Source organism: Pteropus vampyrus, unplaced genomic scaffold (assembly GCF_000151845.1).
Source record: "Pteropus vampyrus isolate Shadow unplaced genomic scaffold, Pvam_2.0 Scaffold357, whole genome shotgun sequence".
Taxonomy (NCBI): Eukaryota; Metazoa; Chordata; class Mammalia; order Chiroptera; family Pteropodidae; genus Pteropus; species Pteropus vampyrus.
The window spans coordinates 1,274,575-1,296,271 of NW_011889138.1; the positions used below are offsets into that span (position 1 = coordinate 1,274,575).

At 53.0% G+C, this 21,697-nt stretch overlaps 1 protein-coding gene across 2 annotated transcripts; it reads right to left on the bottom strand.

The window, feature by feature from the left end:
* Positions 1-611: 611 nt before the first annotated feature.
* Positions 612-21,548, bottom strand: SSC5D (scavenger receptor cysteine rich family member with 5 domains). 2 transcript variants are annotated; one of them, XM_023522737.1, is made up of 14 exons: positions 20,376-21,548; positions 19,890-19,916; positions 19,275-19,583; positions 18,994-19,113; positions 18,697-18,810; positions 18,046-18,354; positions 16,721-17,038; positions 16,306-16,482; positions 14,323-14,640; positions 12,523-13,077; positions 12,136-12,450; positions 11,818-11,985; positions 5,098-5,259; positions 612-2,144 (listed from the first exon to the last, which is right to left on the bottom strand). In XM_023522737.1, the coding sequence occupies exons 1-14, from the start codon at positions 20,398-20,400 to the stop codon at positions 631-633; spliced, it is 4,431 nt and encodes a 1,476-aa protein (XP_023378505.1). In that variant the 5' UTR covers positions 20,401-21,548; the 3' UTR covers positions 612-630. The 2 variants fall into 2 exon arrangements, with proteins under 2 accessions (XP_023378505.1, XP_023378506.1); XM_023522738.1 differs by lacking the exon at positions 12,136-12,450.
* Positions 21,549-21,697: the final 149 nt, after the last annotated feature.

Here is a 21,697-nt window from a genome sequence, read left to right on the forward strand (position 1 = left end):
CATGCAAAGCTATGAAAAGAGAACCTGGCCCACAGGAAGTGCCAAACAAATGTTAATCACTGCTATTATGCACGCATGCATTCAACAGATGTTTATGGGGTGTATACTCTGTGTCAGGCTGTGTTCTAAAGCTGGACATATATCTGTGATCAAGACAGAAATTCTGTACTAATGGGGCTTCACCATTGCCATCATCATGGCCATCGCCACCATGATCATCTCCATCAACATCATCATCATCATCATGGCCATCACCACCCTGATCACCTTCATGGCCGTCATTTCCATAATCACCACCATCACCGCCACCATGATCATCTTTATCATGATCATCATTACCGTGATGATCACCATCATCATCATGACCATGACTGTCAACACTGTGATCATTTTCATCATCAGCACCACCATCATCACTATCATCATCATACTTATCATACTCATCACCATCATCCTCACCACCTTGCCTGGTACCTGTGGTATTCAGGGACAGATCAATCTTGTGATTCCATCTCTCCAGGGTTCCTCTAGTCCCCCAGAAATGTCATCCACATCTTGTTTTTAATTCAATACTTTGGTTTTCCTTTTTCGGTCAGGAGTGTTTTAAGACCCTCAAGTCCCAGATGGGGGTCACACATCTCCCCTCAGAGGCTTCTCTTCCTCCTCTGGGGTGGTGGTGGTTGGTCCAGTTGTGCTGGGGGGCCAGGCCACCTCTGCCAGTCTCTTCACAACTTCACCCAGCTGCCCCAGACCCTGGGCAGCCTCTACCACCTGAGTCAGCCCCAGTCCTAGGGCTTGGCGCTCTTGCTGGTCCTGCTCCAAGGTCTGGGTCAGCCTCTGCAACTGGTCACCCACATTCCTCACAGCTGCCACAAGCTCTACCAGGGCAGGTGGCTCACAAGCCATGACCCTTACAGGTGGCACTGGGGCTATACATGGGCCAAGGGGGCCTGGGCTCTGACCAGGGGTTGGCCCTAGGGTGAGGTGATCAGGAGGAGGCTGATCCAAGGGGTGGGCCATGGAGGACAGGTGGAGGTCAGGAGTCAAAGTAGGGTCAGAAGCTGAGTGTGGGGTTTGGGGAGGTGCAGAGGTTAGTTTGGGGCTCTGGCTTCTGGGTGGCTTGAAGTTCTCAGTGGATGGTGTGTCCATGCTTGGGGCTGGAGAAGGCCTGGAGGGGCTGGACTCTGAGGCTTGAGGGGGCTCTTGGTTCAATGTCATTGATGTGGAGGAGTGAGGAACCCCCATCAAGGTCAACCGGGGGTGCTGGCTGGGCTTGATTCTTGGTGCTGAAGTGGGAAAGGGAAGTTCTGTTCCCAAGGAAGTTAGAAGGGACTTGGTAGTACCCATAGGGGTTGAGTTGGAGTCATGAGTCATGGTGGGGTAGGTAGTGGTGGTGGGGCGAGGGGTCATGGTAGGATGAGGGGTGGTGACAGGGTAAGGGGTTGCGATGAAATGAGAGATTGTGGTAGGTTGAGCAGTGGTGGGATGAGGGGTCATGGTGGGGTGATGGGTCATGGATAGACGAGGGGTTGTAGCTGGGTGAGGGACTGTGGTAGAGTGAGTTGTGATGGGGTGAGCAGTAGTGGTGGGCTGGGAGGTCATCGTGGAGGGAGGAGTCATGGTGGAGGGAAGGGTCATGGTGAAGTGACGGGTGGTGGTGGAGCTCAGGGTGGTAGTGGGGCGAGGGCTTGTGGAGGAATCTGGGAATCCGGAAGGTTCTGGGGCTGTGTTGGGGTATGGAGCTGTGTCCCAGCCTGGGGCTGTGTCAGATTCTGGGGTCAGCTCTGATGTAGGAGAAAGGCGGGTCGGAGGTACAGAGGAGTCTGAGGTCAGTTCTTTGGGCAAGGTAGGTGGTGGAGTGGGTGAAAACTCAGGGGTCACTGCTGGAACCACGGTGGTGTCAGGAGTGGACAAAGTAAGGCCAGGGGTTGTCAAGGTGAGGTCAGAAGTCTTCCAGGAGGCCAGATCTGGTCCGGGTGGCGAAGTGTCAGGAGGGTAAAAGGTCACCTCCCTGGAAGCTGCCTCGATGAGCTCTGGCGCCAAGTCGGAGGTCAGCGGCGGACCCGGGGAAAGAGTTGGGGGCGCCGTCCTGGCTGCTGTGGGCCGCAGTACACGGCGCTCGGGCAATGGTTTCCTCCCAGAACCTACACAAGGAAAGATGGACGACGGAGGTCAGCTTGCCCTGCCCACCCCAAGGGCCGCCCTGCCCCAGGGACGGGCTGACCAATAGAAAGACGCCGAGTCTCATCACGTCAAGAGTCACCGGCAGACTTTGTTCCGCCCTCGTGCACCACCTCCTGCTCCTCCGATGTCTCAGGCGCCACCTGGCGGCCTCCTCTGCATGAGGATGGGGGGATGCGTGGGCTAGGGGTGGTGGGAAATGTGGAAGGGTATGGAATAGGGGAGGGGAATGCAGGATAGTGGGAGGGATATAGGGGGTGTGAAAGCGTGCAGGAGGATGTGGGGAGCAGGCAGGGGACAGGGGGAATAAAGAGGGACAAAGGGGAGGGGTGTGGGAGAAGCCGGAGATGCCAGAGGTGCACAGGAGGAGGGAGGGGTACAGGAGGGTTCGGAAGGGTAATCTCAGTAATCAAGATCAATATTCTTATGCCATGTTTTTAAACAATCAAAATAAGTGCAAAAGATCCAAGATGAACAAAAAGTCAAAATTTCAACCCGACAGGCCCAGATAAAGCCGTGATTAGAGGGAGTCTGGTGAGGTAGGTTGGACCCTGTCTTTAGTTGATATTTAGTTCACTGTGGATTATTTTTGCATTTATTTTGATTCTTAAAACTATTGTATTAAGATTTTATTTATCTTGATTTGGACACTCCCTGCAATTTGGGGCCTGGGTACAATGTGAAACTTCAGCTTCTTCCCCGCCCTCCTTCCAGGTCAGAGTGAATTTTAACTTTATTACAGATGAGGGAAATTAGGCCAGGAGGATAAGTAACTTGCCCAAGGTTGTACACACATACACACACACACACACACACACCAGGAGGATAAGTAACTTGCCCAAGGTTGTACACACACACACACACACACACACACACACACACACACACACACAGTTGGCAAGCTGCCGGGGCAAGATTTGACTCCGGGTCCTTTGCACCCAGAGTTGCAGTTTCTCAGTGATGAGAATGGTGTGTGCTGTTCCAGATGGCAGCCACTGGTCACATGTGGTACTCAGCACTTGAAATGTGGTTAGTTCCACTAAGGAACTGAATGTTTTCTTTTTCACATTTTTGATTCATTTAAATTTAAATCACCACCTGTGTTGGTAGCTCTAGAGAATTCCACTTGTTCCTGTAGGGTCTTTGAGGCACATCCTGTCCCACCACCATCTGTATGCAGGGTTGGAGAAACCCTTGAGTAAGGGATTTGGCCTCCAGCCAGGCATCCTGGATTTAAACCCCAGCTCCTCACTCCCTAGCTAGGTGACCACGGGCAAGTCTTGAATCTCAGTTTCTTCCCCATCTATGAACCACGGAGGATCCACAAACCTTCTTTGTAGAATTATTATGAGAGTTCAGGAGACCGTGTGTGTGCAAAGCACTTAGCACAATGCCTATCATGTAATAAGCAATCTCATGATTATTAATATTGTCATAGTCATTTTCTGTGCCTCAATTTCTCTCATTTATGAAATGGGCATAATTACAGCACCTACATCACAGGGCTCACATGGATGTTACAAGGATTAAAGGAGTAATAAAGTACTTAGAACAGTGCCTAACACATGGCATATGTTCAATAAATATTAACTGTTTTTAGTTATTTCAAGAATGTTGGCTTACTTTGATATTGTTGGGGCTCAATACTGAGATACATACCTAGAGTATTGATTTTTAATTTTTCAGACCCAAGGTGCAGAGAGCTTAGCTAATCACACTCCTCTGTACATTGTAACCAATAGTCTCCTCTTGTTTCTCCTTTCGCTTTTAATTTTTCTCCTCTTTATTGTCAATCTCCATCCCCCTCACCTTCTCCCATAGGTACCTCCATGAATGTACTTGGCATGTCCTTAAACATATGCATCCTTATACAATATGGAATGCACTTATGTAGTTATGTTCATATATAAGCATATGTGTATTTTTGTTTGTCCTTTTAATTTTTGCAAATAACATTCTGCAGGAAACCTCATTCTGTTTCTTTTTCCCTCAATATTTCATTAATACCTATCCATGCTGCTGTGTATACAGCTAGTCATTGCTTTAGCTATTGCATAGAAATGTATCACGTGCACTCATCACATTTCTCTTATCCATTCCCCTACTGCTAGACACTTAGCTTGCTTCCAACTCCCTGATATCACAATATGCCAAACAACATGCTCACATATGTCCCCTTATAAGCCTGTGCAAGAATTTCTCTGGAATAGCAAGATTGCTGGGTCATAATTTATCATTATATTTAATTTCACTAAATACTGCTAGGTTGTTTTTTACTGAGTAGCTATATCTAGTGGGGACACCTGTTTCCCCACATCCTCACTCACTTGGTATTATCTACCTTGGTATTATCCTCACTTGGTATTATCTACCTTTCAAATGGTTTTACAAGCTTGTCAATGTTTTAATCTGAATTTTCTGATTCCTCATGCATATGAGCATTTCTACATATACTCATTGGCTATTTGGGCTTCCGCTTCTGTGAATAACCTGTTTGTTGCTTTGGCCCATTTTCTTATAGGGTCTCCTACCATTTTCTTAATGATTTGTCAGAGTGAGCTGCATAGTATAGGCTAGGGTTTCTTAACCTCAGCACTGCTGACATTTGGGGCTGGATGATTTGTTGTGGGGGCTGTCCTGTGCACTGGAAGTTGTGTAACAACATCTCTGGCCTCTACCCACGAGGTGCCAGCAGCCTCCCTGCTCCCACTCATGACAATCCAAACCATCTTCAGAGATTTCCCATTGCCCCTAGTTGAGGATCACTGGTGTAGATAACAACCCCTTATTTTAGAGTATATTTCTCTTAGGTCTACCTGGGGGTAAGAGTTGGGTCACTATTAGGGAATTTGGAGTCCATCTCTCTACCCCACCACATAAACATCTTAGTCCCCTTGCCACGGCTGCGTGCCTCACCTGTGTCTCCATGGACCCCTGGAGCTGGAGAGGGATGGCCTGGGCTCCTGGTGGTGCTTGCGGTAAGAGTAGATCCAGGTATGCCTGCAGCAGGGGTTCCCTTGGCTGGGGCCCCTCCTGAAGGCGTGTCCCATGTCCGCAAAGGCTCATAACCATCATCACCTTAAGCAAAACGGAGAGAACTGAGTGTCACTTTTCTTCATTTTGACCCTTTGCTCCTCTGGGCCTTAGATCAGGCCTCATTCTGTCCAACTGGCCCATGACCCCACTCTCCTTCCTGACCTTGCAGCCACCTTGGCAATTCAGTTGGAATGTTCTTGGCTACCAACAAAAGAAACTGAGACTAAACTAGCTTATAAATAAGGACCTTTATTATTTCAATTTCCTGAGGTCCCTGATCCTGCTCAGTCTTTGTTTTCTTTTTTCCCCAGGGGGAAAAACACCCTGTAATATCTTTATTACTGAACTACCTGGAACACTTCTATAATATTATTTTTCCTATGTTTTTGGATAAATATACTTGGATAATCTCTACATGACAATTTTATATAGGGACAATAGAAAGATAGCTCAGTCCTCTAGCTTGATCAAATAAAAAGTATTAACGTATTAACAATAGCTTTGTTGAGATACAATTCACATGCCTTATGATTTACCTACTTAAAGTATACAATTTGGTGGTTTTTCTTATATTCACGAGGCTGTGCAACCATACAGTCTATGTTGCTCATTTTCCTTCACCAACTGCCTCCTCCCCACCTCTCCAGCAACAGCTCTTACCATGCCTCCTTCTGGCCAATGTTCTGCTCATGTCGGACTCCTCACTCCAAGGTACTCCCATCAAGCCCTTCCATCCCCCTGAGCCTTTGTCCGTGCTGTTACCCTGCCTGAAATTCCCTTCTCCTCCTTTTTCTATCCAAGTGAGAGACATTTTCCCACTCTGCACACAAAACCAGGCAGAAGAACGGTGTCTGACACACCAGTGTGTTTGTCACAGTCACTTTGGAGCTCTGTGGCTAGCCATCCCAACCTCAGCAATTCCTTGCTCTGTCACCTGTTAATATATGACATGCTAATAGTAAGGGTCAGTTTTCACCCAGATGCATGGTGCTGTGGACACCTCAGTCAGGCCTTCACATTATTAACGTCCTTAGTGAAATACCTTTCCCATGCCTGTTAAATGCCATAGAGGACAATGTGAAATGTGACCCAATGGCCATACTCACTAGGAATTTTAAAAATCATTAGAGGTACTACTAATTAAAAAATGAAAAACAAAAAAGAGTTTAGAGGAGAACCCATTAGGGATGAATCACTAGAGTTTCTTTACACGATGCTGGGTTTTGGGAGGAGTCCATTGACAACACAAATTGAAGCTGTGTTCCTGTTAAAATGTCAGCCCAGCAATCGCAGGCATATTCCTTGTGTCTGCATGTGCTTGAGACGTGCTATAAAGCATGGCCACCTGCTTATGGGCCATTGTTTGTGATTTTTTTTTCACTAAAATACACATTAAAAAAAAAAGAGCAGTGTGTAGTTACAGCCTTTGTGAGGCCAAACCTTTGTTGGGGGAGCTGCTGCCCAAAATTTAGCTTATTCCCATCCTTTCCCTTTGTTGGGGGAGCTGCTGCCCAAAATTTAGCTTATTCCCAAGGTGTCTTTGCACTTTAACTACATACGTAAGGCTCCCTGGTGCCTTATTGATCATTCATGCTGTAGTTTCCTAAACCAGTTTAAGAGTGTGCACTTAGGCACACATACTGCACACATCCTCTCACAGCTTGCTGTTTGGCTGTGTCCCTTCCTAGCTGGGTGAGCATGTCACTTCACTTCTCCATGACACAGTTTCCTCACCTGTAAAATAGGGACCGTGATGACCTCTACCCCATGGAGTTGCAGGGTCTGGCATGTGATAAGCTGTTCTTTGAATTAAATACATAGAAATCTAGTTCTTTTTAACCTCCACATACTATTCCATCGTCGGTACAAGCACTAATTTATCTACGTTCATTGATGGGCAGCTAGGCTGTGTGGCCGATGTTTTGCTGCTACAAACATGCACCCATATCCTTGAGCTCATGTGTAAGAATTTCTCAACAGCCAATTGTGGAATTACTGTGAAAGGTAGATGCATCTCCCTAGATGCTGTCAAAATGCCCTCCTAAGTGGGTGCAGACTCCCTTGCCTGTCTTTATCCCATATCTTTGGTGAGGTTAGACGTTATAATTTGGCAGCTCATGGGGGGAGTGTGGGTGGAGAAGCCATAGTGTCACTACAGATGATCAAACTGAAGCCCAGATGGGGCAAGGTGCTTTCCCAAGGTCACACAGCTAAGGAGCAGCATGGGGCTTCAGACTTGGGCGAGTCCACCTGGTTCTACATGGGGATCTCTTTCCCGGTGGGTGCTGACCCCTCAAGTCTCACCCTACTCCTTCCTGGTGAGCTTTCCCTCCCCCTCAATGTGGTCATGCTCTGCTCTATGTCCCTTGGGTTCTTCAGAGCTAAGTCCATCACATACTCCTTTTCGGTCTCCATGGCTGGAGCAGTTAAGGGTGTCCTTTGTTGTTCTGACTTCACTGTACCTCAATTTCCTTATCTGTAAAATGGGGGTAAGGACAGTACTTGTCTCTGTGGGGAGGAAGTGAGTTAAACCATGTTATGCACTTAGATGTGCCTGGCACATGGAGAGGATTCAAGGAACGCTAGCTATTATTAAGGCTATTATCGCCCAACCTCTAAATGGAATCTTGCATTTAATTGGACACCACCACCCCCGCCCCGCCACATGACCTCATGCAACCATAACAGACAGCGATATCCCAAATCCATGAGTCACCCCACCTTCCCCACAGGGTATGGGAATGACATTAGACACAGATATCTATCTGCCTGACTTTGTCCATTGCCACAGCTTCAGATTCCATCCTATCGATCTACATCTGCAGCCCAGGCGCCCCTCAGCTCCAGGATTGCACGTCTAATGTCTCCATCTGGGTGTGTCATGTGCATCACCAAAGGAGTTGTTAATATTCCCACCCTTGTGCCTGTCAGTTAATATTCCCACCCTTGTGCCTCCACAGTGTTCCCTAATCCAGTAAAAGGCAGTTCCCCATCCCCAACCTCCCATCACTCACCTCTCACCCAACCCCATCTCTCGCTCTCAGAATATAGCTTGAACGCATGCACTTCTCTGTCTCAAATGCCACCCTGGTCGATGCCACTGTCACCTCTCCAAGGACCTCCTGGTCTCCATGCACACACCCCTCATGCATCATCCTGAGTCACTGCTTTGAAAATACATGTGATCCTATCCTTCCTAACTTAAAATGCTCTTCCAAGGCTTGTCACTGGACATAGAATGAAATCAACTGTGGCCCCACCTTCTATTACTGCCCCATGCCTGGCTCACACCACTCCAGCCACACTGGTGTTTTGGAGGGTCTCCTAAGGTCCCACCTCAGGACCTTTGCATGTGCTGTTCCCTCTGCCCGGAATGCCCCTCTAAATCCCTCCAGTCTCCCCATCCCAGTAGACATCTTAACAATGGGCCACAGATCTCATGTCCTGCCATCACCCCTATCAAACATTCCACTTCGGCCCCACTGACCTCATGCTATTCCTTGAACCAGCTAAGCACACTCCCACCTGAGCGCTTTGCACACACTGTGCCCTCTGTATGAAACACTCTCCCACGAGATATTTGGATGGCTTTCTCTCTCTCCTCCTTGAGGTCATCACTTTCTTAGTGAGTCATCTCTTGACTGTCTTATTTTAAATTGCAACTCAGCTTCCCTTTCCCCTCCTTTGCTCTGCTCACTGTGGCTATGTTCCCAGGGGTGAGTACTCATGCCTGCCACATGGCAGACACCTGACATATGAATCATTGTCTGCATCTCCCAAATCCATCATGTGGAAGCCTCAAGAAATGTTGCTTCAAAGAACTAGAAAGTGAAAAGCCAAACTTCATAAGTCTCCTGCTTCATCTCCTATACGCTCTCTAGAATTACACTGCAGTCTCTCACTCATTTATTCATTCATTCAACAAATATGTTAAATCTCTGCTGAGTCTCTACAACACAGATCTTGTGGTAGACAGAATAATGCTCCCAAAGATGTCCATGCCCTAATCCCAGAACCTGTGAATATGTTACCTTAAGCGGCAAAAGAGACTTTGTAGGTTGGATTAAGGGCGCAGACCTTGAGATGAAGAGATTACCCTGTATTAAAACAAGCAGGCCCAATCTAATCACACACATCCTTAAAATTAGAGAACTTTTCCCAACTTCAGTGACAGAAAAAGATGTGAAAACAGAAGGGTCAGAGATATACAACGCTGCTGGCTTTGAAGGTGGAAGAAGGGACTATGGGCCGAGGAATGCAGGTGGAACTCTAGGAGCTGGAGACGGCAAGGGAAGCAATTCTCCCCTAGAGCCTCCAGGAAGAGGCCCTGACGTCACCCTGATTTTAGCCCTGTGAGACCCCTATCAGACCTCTGATCTACAGAACTTCAAAATAATAAGTCTGTGTTGATTTAAGCCACTAAATCAACCATAGAAACTGATACAGCTAAACATATGATATGCCTAACAGTATAGCAGAGATGACAACATTCTACACTGACAATGCAATTTTCTCAGCTTTAGCTTTTACATCTCTGAGAATCTCCTCCTTCCTGGTGTCCACTAGTGGAATTCATACCATCTCTGTGAGGTTTTTCCTGATTGCTCAACTAGAAATAATCCCTCCCTCACTGTAATCCTGCAGCTGTTGTTCATTTACAGTAAATAATTCTAATAGTCCATGTTTTGCGGTTTTAGACAATTTCACACACATTTTGCTCACTGGCTTGGGACCTGAGGTCACCCAGCTAGTTCTAATCCCAGTGGAGCCACCATTGGACTCCAGGGAGTTGGACTCCAGAACTCACGACTGCGATTAGTTCAGTAATTCAGTGATCTTTCCCAATCCAATGAGCAAAATGTGTGTGAAATTGTTTAAAATGGATCTCAAGTGTGGCTCCTGGGTTCAAATTTAACTTTTCTGAGCCTCATTTTTTCCCCACCTGAAACATGGGCATAACAGAACCTACACCTCACCCAGTTGCTGGACTCCTGCGTGCCTAGCACGGAGTAAGCCAGCTCTCCTTTACTCTTGCCAGGAACCCTGGAGCTGTATTTTTCAGAAGAAGAAACTGAGGCTCTAAGAGGCAGAGTCGTTTTCTTCAAGGTCGCCTTGCGAGCCAGGAGAGGAATTAATGTATGTCCTTTCCCTCGCTCACCACGCAGCACCAAGTCTTCCCATCACTAAGGTTCTATATGTGATAGTCCTGCTATCTCCCCTGAGGTCTGCTCGGGTACCATCTTCTCCCCCAGAGGAAGAAACAGGTCTCCTTCACGGCCGTCCCACAGCCATCCTGTGGGACCGTGGAGCATTTCACTGAGTTTTAGAGCCCCAGGTCGAGGGGGCGGGGGTGGGGGTGGGGCAGTCAGCCAGTCAGGAGGCGCATTGCGCCAGTGATGTCACTGGCGCGAGGCGAATTAACGCTTACTCCTCATGCCCAGGCCCGGTGCGTGCCTGCGTGCTGAGATTGCTAAAAAGGTGGGAAAGGGCACGAGGAGCAGGGGCGAAGTCTCTGAGGAGAAGGCGGGCAGGGCCAGGACTTTTGGGGGCACGAGGGAATGAACACACAGAGACATAGAAGGAGAGGTTGCCAGGGCCGCAGGTGGTGCGATAGGCGAGATGGGACGGAAATGGCGACACCTGGGGAGCCTTAAGGAAACTAGGAAGAAGCCAAGTGAGGAACAGAACATGAGAGCGAGGGTGCGACAGGGACAAAACGGAATAGAGGCTCGGAGAAGGTCGGAGGGAGGGTGGAGCGGGAACAGAGGGGGCGAGGTGGCAAGGAAGAGGGAGAGAAAAACGGGCATGGAAAGTTGTGGGGGGGTGGCTGATGAGTAAATAAAATGGGAAGATGGCGAGAAAAGCAGCAAGAGAGAAAGTCCACGATGGTGATGACAGCAGATAGTGGCTAAGAGACGAGAAAAAGACAGAGGAAAAGAGACACTGGCGATGAAAATAGAGATCTAGATGTAGAGCAAAGGAGAGAAGGGTGAGCAGTGGGATGTGTAAAAGGGAAGCGGACATGGACCCAGAGCCTGGGCGGCAATGCTGAGCTGAACTGAGATCACGCATGGGCACGCAAGCATGGGAAGGGAAGACAGCGCAGAGAAACACGAGCGATGGGAGAGAGGCTGTGCGGCTGGAGGCTAGGCCTGCAGGCCAGAGGGAGGGCATCAGGCTGGGGACAGGAGGGACACAGAACCCCCCCATCCAGGGGTCCCCACCTCTGAGCCATAGCCCTACCCAGACCTGAGTGTGAGCTGCGAGAAGAGGGTCTAGGGAGCTGGGGTGGGGATGGTGACTTGATGATGGGGTGGACCCTGGCGGTGGGGTCCAGCTCTGAATTGAGGGGCGTGCACTTGGTTAGCAGGAGGACGTGGGCTCAGCCAGGGCTGATTCTCAGACACACGGAGTCTCCTCGTCTCTGTTCTGGAGGAGCATGTTACGGTCAAGCCGGAGGAGGGAACGTTTTTAGGGGCCATGGAGCCAAGGAAACATGTCCCAGGTTTCTCAGACCTAAACCTGTTCATTTAGGAGAGTCTTTCTAGAAGCCCTGCAGGGGGTGCATAGAGGCCCCGCTCTACCAGTCCATGTCCTCACCTGGGCCCAAGAGGTGCCTTGTTGCTGGGGAGGGGGTCCAGGAACTCCGGGTGCTGCCCCAGGAGACAGTGTGTCCTGGTGCTCCTCCAGCAGTGGTCCCCTGGGCCAGGTCCTCTTCAGAGGTGGGGTCCCAGGTCCAAGGGGGATAGTCCTCCTCGTCTGTGTGGCCTTGGGAGAAATTGGGAGAGTTGAGCCCCGTCCCATCTCAGAGGCCCCTGCTGCTCCAAACTCCCAGAATCTCCTGGAGCAACTCTGGGTCCTCCAACCCCACTGCACCCCGACTCCATGCTCCTGGCCAACCCCTGCCATCTGTAGTACCAGTGCAAGTCAGCCCCACGTCCTCTTCATGGTCACAATTGTGTTGTCCCCATGCCCCAGCAGGGCAGTCGCTCAGAGAGGCCTCAGTCCCCTTGCAGCCCATGTCATCCAGCCAGATGGGCCCGGTCCCTGGGCCATAATGGGTTTTGCCCACACGGGGTCGGACCTGTCCACAGCCCAGCTCCCAGCAGGCCACAGTACCATCCCGCAGGTCCCAGTTGTCATCGCACACTGTGCCCCAGCGTCCAGCATGCCACACCTCCAACCGGCCGGCACACTGGTTGGGCCCATCAGCCAGACGAACCTGGAATAGGCCTGTGTGGAAGGCCCCAGGTTAGGAGAGGTCACCTCCGGTCAGCCTCACCCCTTCAAATGCCCTCCACTCACCTGACCCCCCCACAGTGCTCCTGGCAGGGGAGGAGGCTAGATCTTTGGATGACTCTGGAGAACCTTCTGCTGGGATGTCAGCTGATGGCTCCACAGAGGCTAGAGGGATTCGCTTTATGGTGGCCTCAGAGGTCGTCTCTTGGGGGCCTTGAGTGACGGGCGTTGCCACAGTCTTAAAGGTCCACACCTGGGGAGTCCGGGGGCTCAGCATTGTGGCGGTGTTTGAAGTCAGCCTGTGGGGGCCCTCAGTGGTCAGGGCTGTGGTTCGCAAGGTCAGTTCTGGAGGACCCTGGGTGCCCAGGCCCCTGGAGTGTTTAGTGGTTGGCGTCACAGGTGGCTGAGTAGTCGGCCTCTTTGCATGCTTGGTTGCCCACTTCTTGGTGCTCTTGGGCATTTTACCCGGGGCTTTGGTGGTTTTCTCAGGAACACTGGTGGTCAGCCTTGCAGAGGGCTTGGTGGCCAGCTCCCCGGGGAGCCACGTATCTGAGTCTCTGCCTAGGCCATGGATCCAGCTCCAGCTAAAGGGGTCTGATATGGAGTCCAGGCCAGGGGTCCCTGGAAGGTGGAGGGGAGGACAGGGAAGGTGGCAGACCCTGTAATGCCAAGGTTATCCGTCCAAGCCCATCTGTTCATCTCCCCCTCTGCAGTCATTTGCTGAGCTCTCATTCATTCATTCATTCATGTAACAAATATTTAATGAGCATTCCTGTGAGCCGGACACTGTGCCTGACCCTGGGCATACTGTGGCCAGACAAAACTGATACTGTCCCCTGCCTCCTTGGAACTCACAATCATGGTATGACTGACTTTTTGCCTCTCCCACTCGACCTGCACTGTCCACCTCCTCAGACGCAGCCTCGATCCCTGTACTTTCTGGGCTCTCCCTTCCTGCCTGTCCAGCTCTCATTGACCACCATGGGTCTGACAGGTCACTCCCCAGCTTAAAACCCTCTGCGGCTCCCATAGCCCTCAGGAGGAGAGGGAAAGGGCCTCAGCTCCAGGCAAAATGGATGACTCCATCTTTGAAGCCTCCACTGCTCACCCCACATCTTTCTGATTTGCACCTGAGTGTAGTAAAGGGTTAACTTCACCCAAAGAAAGGTTTGGCCTTTGCCCCTGCCTCCTAGGGGTGACCTGAAGCCCTTGGAATGTCCTGCCTAATAAAAGTGTCTGTCAGTTGTGATCTAGCTCCTATAAAAATTCTGACACCAAGGCTGATGTCAGAATTCTAACGTGTCACATGGGTTTTAGTGACTTGTTGGTGCATCTCTTTCCTGCCATGAGCTGTGAACTGCTCAAAGGCCAGGCCATGCTCACTGTATTCTGAGGACCCACCAGGAGCTCTGTGTCTGGCACTTGATAAATGTTGGCAAACAATCGATAAACACAATGCCTGAGTCTATTGCAGCAGGCTGTCCCTCTGGTTTCTCTCCATGTCCTGGTGCCCCTATAGCCACTTTGTCTCATCTTGGAGGGGACAAAGCTCCCCTCTGTGAGGGAAACTTCCCTGATTCTTGAGGGATGAGGAGGAAGAATCCTAGCTCTGACACTTAGTTACTGTGTGACCTTGGGCAAGTTACTTAATTTTTCTATGCCTCAGCATCTTCATCTGTAAAATGAATGTAACACCCACCAACCTAGACTTATTGTGAGGTGTGAATGTAGTCACAAGTGTGAAAACACCTAGCCAGGGCAGGGGCACAGGAGGTAGATACTCAGTCAACCTTCGTGCCCATGTTAGTTCCCATTCCCTCCTCCAGGAAGCCCTCCTGGAGCCAAAGGACAGCTAAGGCTCCTTACCAGTGCAGGTGACACCAACATCCTCATTGTGAGCGCAGTTGTGCTTCCCCCAGGGAGCAGCAGGGCAATCAGAGAGTGAAGCCTCTGTCCCCACACACCTCACGTCGTCCAGCCAGATGGGGCCAGCGCCCCACCCGAAGCGGCCCACAGTGGGGTCTGGCTGCTGAGCTCCCCCGCAGCCCAGCTCCCGGCAGACCACAGCTGAGTCCCGCAGGTCCCAGCTGTCATCACACACCGTCCCCCAGCGCCCGGCGTGCCACACCTCCAACCGGCCTGAGCACCTGCTGGGCCCAGCCATCAGACGCAGTTGGGGGGACCCTGGGGTAGAAGAGACTCGAAGAATTAGAGTTGGAGACGCCATCCACTCAGTCCTCTTCCGCTGCCCCTCCATCCATCTTTCTTCCCAGCAGCAGACATTTACTGAGCTGTGCTATGCCATTGTCTGCAGTAGGCACAAGGATAAAGCACCCAGCACAGTCCAAAGGTTCATTGAAAAGCTAAACATAGAATTACCAAGTGATCCAGAAATTCCACTCTAGGGACCTACCCAAAATAGGGTGAAAATGGCTATTCTAACAGACACTGGCACACAAAGGTTCACAGCACCACTATCCACAAAGCTAGGGGTGGAAACAGCCTCAAACCCCATCGATGGATGAATGCGTAAATAAATGCAGTCCAGCCACACAGTGGAATATTATTCAGCCGTAAGAAAGGCAGGAAATTCGGACCCCTTCTATAGTATAGATGAACCTTGAGGACATTATGATCAGTCAAGTAAGCCAGTCACGAAAAGAACAGGTTCTGTATGATTTCACTTATATAAGGACCCTAGAGTCGTCAGATTCATAGAAACAGAAAGCAGGACGGTGGGTGCCCGGGTGGGCAAAAGGGGTTGAGGAGTTAGTATTTAATGGGTCTGGGGTTTCTGGAGATGGTGGTGGTGACAGCTGTACAACGTTCTGAATGCATTTAATACCACCGAACTCTACCTTTAAAAATGGTTAAAATGTTCAATTTTGTGTTATGTATATTTTACCACAATAAAAAAAGAACAAAGGCTGTAGGCTCTGGGTCCTGGCTTTCTCACGTCTCAGTTGTGGACTCATTTGTGACACAGAGAATAGAATGTCCACCCAGCATAAGTGGTGGACCACTACCCTCTGCAGACTCACGGAACGCCTGCAGCAGCACTGGCCACACATCAGCCAGTGTGGATGTTGTGGTTACTGTTATTCAAAAACAAGAGAAAGAGATGGCCAGTACTAGTGAACAAGCTCCCTCCCTCTTTGCCCAGTCCTTTCTAGCCTAAAGAAACGGCTGTGTCAATCGTGCCTTTTTATTTTCTGTATTTCTGAGGCTGTGACATCTCAGTGACTCGTGGACATGGGAGGGACTGCCAGTCCTCAGGTAGCTGATTCCTAGAGATAGGAAACTTCTGGAGCAAGCCGTTTGTTCCTATGCAAACCAGCCCACTCAAAGTCTATATCCCACCACCTCCTCTAGGAGGCTCGTACCCTCCAGGCCACTGTTCCCAGGGCATGTATCACACAACCATACACCAGGGCCTGTTTCTCCCATGGGAACCAGTCAAGGCTCTTGCCCATGGTTCCCCCACTTGATGTGCCCCATGTGGCCTTGCATGCAGTGGGAACAGAGAGACCACTCCCCTTCCTCCTGACCTGCTGGCCTCACCATCCCTGAACAACCATAAAACCTACATTTCAAAACAGCAGCCACAGTTGATCTTCCCAGCCTTTGTGAGAAGGAGGCGGCCTACAAAAAGCACCATGCATTTCCAAATGACAACCACAAAGTGCTGCAGCAAGCATGGCCCTCTGAGCACCACCTTGGGCACCTGGCCCCCACCATTCTCTTTGCCCCTGTGAGACGGTCTCTGAGCTGGAGGAAGGGCACCGGAGCTGGCTGGGGGAGCAAATAGAAGCTAAGACTCCATTTCCTTAGGAAGGTGAACAGACTCACCCGCTTCCGGCCCAGGCTCCCAAGGGGCAGCTGAGGAGGAGGGTGGAGGCAAAATGCCCGGGATCTGAGTGGCCTGGCCTGCCGTGGGGGCCAGGGGCCTGGATGCTGCCTCCCTGGGCATTGAGCTGTTGCTGCCCAGTGTGGTTGCCATGGGTGGCACGTGCGCAAGAGGCATGCCTGGGACAGGGGCAAGGGAAGAGGCGGTCATCACCATCACATCCTATCAGCGGCTCCCACACTCCACCCAGGACAGCTGACTAGGGGTTTCACAGGTAAGCTGGGGCACATGGGCGGTCTGTACGGAGGGAGTGAGGGGCATGGGGTACACAAGTGAACCACAAGCCCCCTAACTTCTGGCCCCTGCATGCGAGGCTCCACCACACCCACCTCCCCAGCCTCTTCCTGAGCCCCTCACCATCACACACAGCCCCTGCGTCTTCCCGGTGGTGACAGTCATGCTGGCTCCAAGGTCGAGATGGGCAGAACCGAAGGGCAGTCTCATTTCCCCGACACCGAAGATCGTCCAGGAAGATGGGTCCGGTGCCCTCCCCAAAGAAGGCGCCTCCAGGGGCGGCCAGCGCAGCCCCGCAGCCCAGCTCCCGGCAGGCCACAGTGGCATCACGCAGGTCCCAGGCATCGTCACATACTGACCCCCAGCGCCCACTGTGCCACACTTCCAGGCGACCTGCACACCCATGAGGGCCATCAGCCAGACGCAGCCGGGGGGCTGGACCTGGATTCAGGGAGAGGGAAGAGAACAGAGAAAAGGAGACCATGATGGGTGAGCATATGTGGGCTCCACCCGGGGTCATATTTCCCACTAAGATGATGGTGGGGAGAGGATATTTCATCTTCAGTTCACAAATGAGGAGAAGGCTCCAAGACAGGCTGTCACTCGCCAAGAGTCTAACTCTGGTCTCTCCACCCTCATGGTCTGGCTTCCCAGGGTAACTGAGAGCTCTGCCCCTGACCACCCCCCATCTTCTTCCCCAGCCTGGCTCCCCACTTCTGGTATCTGTCCTTATTTGTGGGGCCATCCTGGGCACTGTCCAGGACATTTGTCTAGAAGCATCCCTGGGCTCCACCACCCAGAGTCGAAGAGCACCCACAGCTGCCGACAACCAACAATGTCTCCAGACTTGGCCCATGGCTCTGGAGAGTGGAGGGTTTAAAAGTGTCCTCCCCTCCCCCATACTGAGACCTACTAGTCTAGATAGTAACCTCCTGTTGGTTTTAGGGTTCATTTCTGCTGAGTCTTTCTGGGGTAGGACCTGAGATGACACTGGGAGAGTGTGGAGTCCATTACCCTAGCTGTGAACATGGTGGGGGGAGCTGGAATCACCCTAATCAGTGCTCTGGACAAAAAAAGCAGACCAGAAAGAGGCCAGAAATGCCTGCACTTAGGTCTTCTCATAAAGGACAGGGGCTCCCCTCCAGGGTCACTCTGAGAATTCAAGGGGTTGAGGCACTGAGCTCCCCCAGACACCTTAGTGGGGTTCACTTTTCCCCAACAACATAACCCTCTCCGAGGCCTCGACTTACCACCCATGAACTGAGTCCCCCTTGTGGCCCCACATGCTCTCCACCCTGTGGCACATGGAGGGACCCCTTCACTGCTCAGCCCCCTCTCTGTGCCCCATCTGTCATGCTGGACTCCATTCCCACCACACAGTACATTTCAGATGCCCAGGGAGATGCCCCAGACCCCGGGCAGACCCAGGCTCAGGGCAGGGTACGCACCTGTGCAGACCAGCCCTGCGTCCTCGCTGTGGTCACAGTTGCTCCGACCCCAAGGGCTTCGGGGACAGTCTCTCAGGGCCTGCTCTCCACCTCCGCACCCCACGTCATCCATCCACACGGGCCCCAAGCCTGGGCCAAATCTGGCCCCTCCAGGGGCAGCCAGTGCCCCCCCACAGCCCAGTTCCCGGCAGGCCACCGCAGCATCACGCAGGTCCCATCCGTCATCACACACGGTCCCCCAGCGCCCACTGTGCCACACCTCCAGCCGGCCCGCACACCCATGGGGGCCCAAGACCAGGCGCAGCCGCTCTGGGGGGACAGACAGGGGCTTCGTGTGAGGCAGCTGTGATAAGCAAACCCTTGTCTTCCATCTGGAGAAACTGAGGCCCAGAGAAGGCATTGCCCTGAGACCCGCCTGCCAGTCTGGCCATTTAAGGAAGAGCAAGGATGTGAATGGGGCAAGTGCCTGGGCACCAGGAGAAGACACACCTGGGTCCCTGACCGGGCGGGTTGGGGGAACAGGCCTGACATGAAATCCCGAGGCACGGGGTGTGTTCCGGACCCCCACCATGGCCACAGGCTAAAAGAAGGACACTCTAGGGGCCCAGGCCCCGTCCAGATCTGCAGAGGGGAGGCCTACAGGGGACTTACCCTGGTGGGGGGCTCCGGCTGTCAATGCAGGGGCCCTGGTGGACTTGGCCTGCTTGGGTGGCCGGGGGCTCTTCTTCCGCAAACTGCTCTGGGGGGTCCCAGCTGGGCGGGGGACTGGGAGAAAAGACAGTGGCAAAAGAGGGCGGGGCCACACATCCCTCTTCCAGCCTGGTGGTCATGCCAGGACCCTTGGGGTTGGGGAGAAGATGACATCTGTCTGTCCCCTGGGTGATCTGAGTGTGTTAGGCCCTCTCCCCCATGGCTAAAGCAGGAGAGGGTACGGGTGCGCGGGCTCACCGTGCGTCACGGGGGGCTCCTCAGAGCTGGGACTCAGCTCCCCAGACAGCCCCGGCCAGGAGTCCCCATCCAGGAGTGATGGTGAACCGTCCATGTCCCTAGAGTTAACCACGCGCTGACCTGTGGGGAGCAGGGGAGCTCCGGAGAACGAGCCCTGAGAGAGGCTGGGCCAGGCCCCAGGGCAGTGCTAAGTTGGGGTCCTGGAGGGGACCCCTGGCTCTGGCAGAGGTGTTGGGGCCTCTGGACCCACAGTAATTGGGCCAAGGACTTGGGGTCCTCACCTGCACAGACAATGCCTGCGTCCTCCTCGTGGGAACAGACATGGGCCTTCCACCCTCTGTGGGGACATAGGCCCAGCTGCCCCTCGCTGCCCCGGCAGGCCAGCTCACTCAGCCACACTGGCCCTGCACCCTCCCCAAAGAAGGCGCCCCCAGGGGCAGCCAGTGCCCCCCCACAGCCCAGCTGCCGGCAGGCCACCGCGGCGTCACGCAGGTCCCATCCATCATCACACACCGTCCCCCAGCGCCCGCTGTGCCACACCTCCAGCCGGCCTGCGCACCCGTGGGGGCCGTCAGCCAGACGCAGCCTCTCTGGGGGGATGGAAAAAAAGCTGTGACATCTCAGAGGCTCTGGGGCCAGGGGCTATCCTAAAGGGTGCAACTGGATGGCCAGCACCCAGCTGCTGGTGGGGACTCCAACTCCTAGATGCCCAAGAGAGCAGTGGTGAGAGACCCTGGTCCCCACAAGAAGTGGGTGGCTGGCTGCCCAGGTAGTTCTGGGGGGAATGGTGCCTGAGGTCACAGCCAGATTGGGGGTGGCCAGGGAGGGTGAAGCTGGGAAGGGGCTGGGCTTGGAGCTGGGCGAGGCCAGACAGGGCAGTGCTCTGGGCCACTTACCAACAGCCTGGATCCCCATCAGAGCTGCTGGAAGGGAGGTTGGAGGGGTAGGATACGGTGAACGGCAGGCCCCTAGCTTTGAGCACCCCGACACACACACACACACACACACACACATACACACAAATGCTCACACCTCTGAACCAGAACCCCACTCCCCACTGGAAATAAAGCAGGACTTGGCAGAGAAGGGCAGGGCCCTGGATGCCACAGGTCAGGGCTGAGGACCACGCCTCAGGTCAAATGGTGGGTGACCCCCCACAGGGTCAGGGATGGTGGAGGGGGGCAGATCCCTGGGGCTCCTCAGAGGGTAGGACTGGGTATGCAGAAGACTAGGTCGCTGGGAGTCAGGCAAGGAGAGCAGATATCCTATGTCCCCAAGCACCAGGACCAGGTCTTGGAAGTCTGAGTCCCTCAAGTGGATGAGCTCAGGGTCCGAGGGTGGGGCCCAAATCCCTGAGTCCCCAAGGAGAACGGGTCACTCACCTAGGAGGCAGGCCAAGACCCTCATGTTTGCAGAGTCTGGAGCAGGGATGGAGCAAGAGGGGACCAGAACAGGAGAATGGAGGAGACCACAGCCACCGGAGGGAGGGAGGGAAGGAGGGGATGGAAGCGCCTACAGAGGCGCTCTGGACCTGGGAGGAGCAGGCAGGAGCTGGACTCTTTGCCAGGAGCAAGAGAGGCTGCCGAGGAGGCAGCAGGGGAGGGGGGGGCGGGGAGGGGGCTGGCCAGAGGCTGAGGCCTAGGGAGGAGGGGGGTAGCAGGAGGGAAGGAGGGTGTCCAACTGCAAACACCCACACAGAGCCGGGCGTGTAGAGATGCTTAGGCTGCGGAGAAGGGACAGACAGGGGCAAGGCGCCCACGCATCTGCGTCCTCTCTGTCTAGCCAGGGAAGTGTGGTGGGATCAGGGTGGACAGATTGGAGGGTAGATAGGCGTTGCCGGGCATGGGAATCTGGCATGGCTAGGGATCGCCATTCAGCAGCAAGAGGGCCTCCAGCCAGACACCAGGAAGGACTCCCTGAACTGCAAAAGCAGACTGAGAAACCCCTCTCTCATCCCCCAGTGGAGTGGGATGTAAAGCCACCCATCTGAGGGAGAAGTAGCTGAGCTTCTATGCACCCCCGACTCCCCGGAGGGAACCAGGGTAGGGAGATGAGCAGACCAAGGGTCAAGGCCTGGATGGGGAGGTGACTGCACACACACACTCTCACACTCTGCACCAGGCAGCTGGGAGGCGGAAAACTTGGGTAATGGGGAGCGTGAGTCAGAGGGCTGGCAAGGAGCAGGGCTGCTGTGAGCTCACCGCCTCCCCTCCTCGTCTCCCAGGCCAACACCCCCACCAACAATTAATGTCAACTCCCGGAAGGAGGAGCCAGACAGAAGGGGGGGTTCAGAGACGACTGGGAAAGGCATCAGACAGAGAGCTGGACCCAGAGCAGTTCCAGGATTTATTAACAAACGGGTGTAAAAACCAGACGGGACTGGCTGCCCTTCCCGTCTCTCACCTTCTCCCAGGGAAGAGCCACCACTCTGTCTCAACCCCTCCTCGCAGAGCTCTCTCTGAGACCACCCTCCCCTACAGAGGTTCTGCTCATCCCCTCTGGCTCCAAACCCATCCCCTCCAAGCATAGACATCAAACCCCACTCCCTTCATGGGAGGCCTCATCCTAGTTTGGGGTGCCCCTGCCAAGTCCTAACTCTTGGAGGGAACACTTGCTCAGCCTCCTCTCCTCCTCTCTGCATCTTTCCCAGGCCGATAGCACAAACAGTGTAGGCTTTGCAGACACACTGGAGATCTCAGTGCAG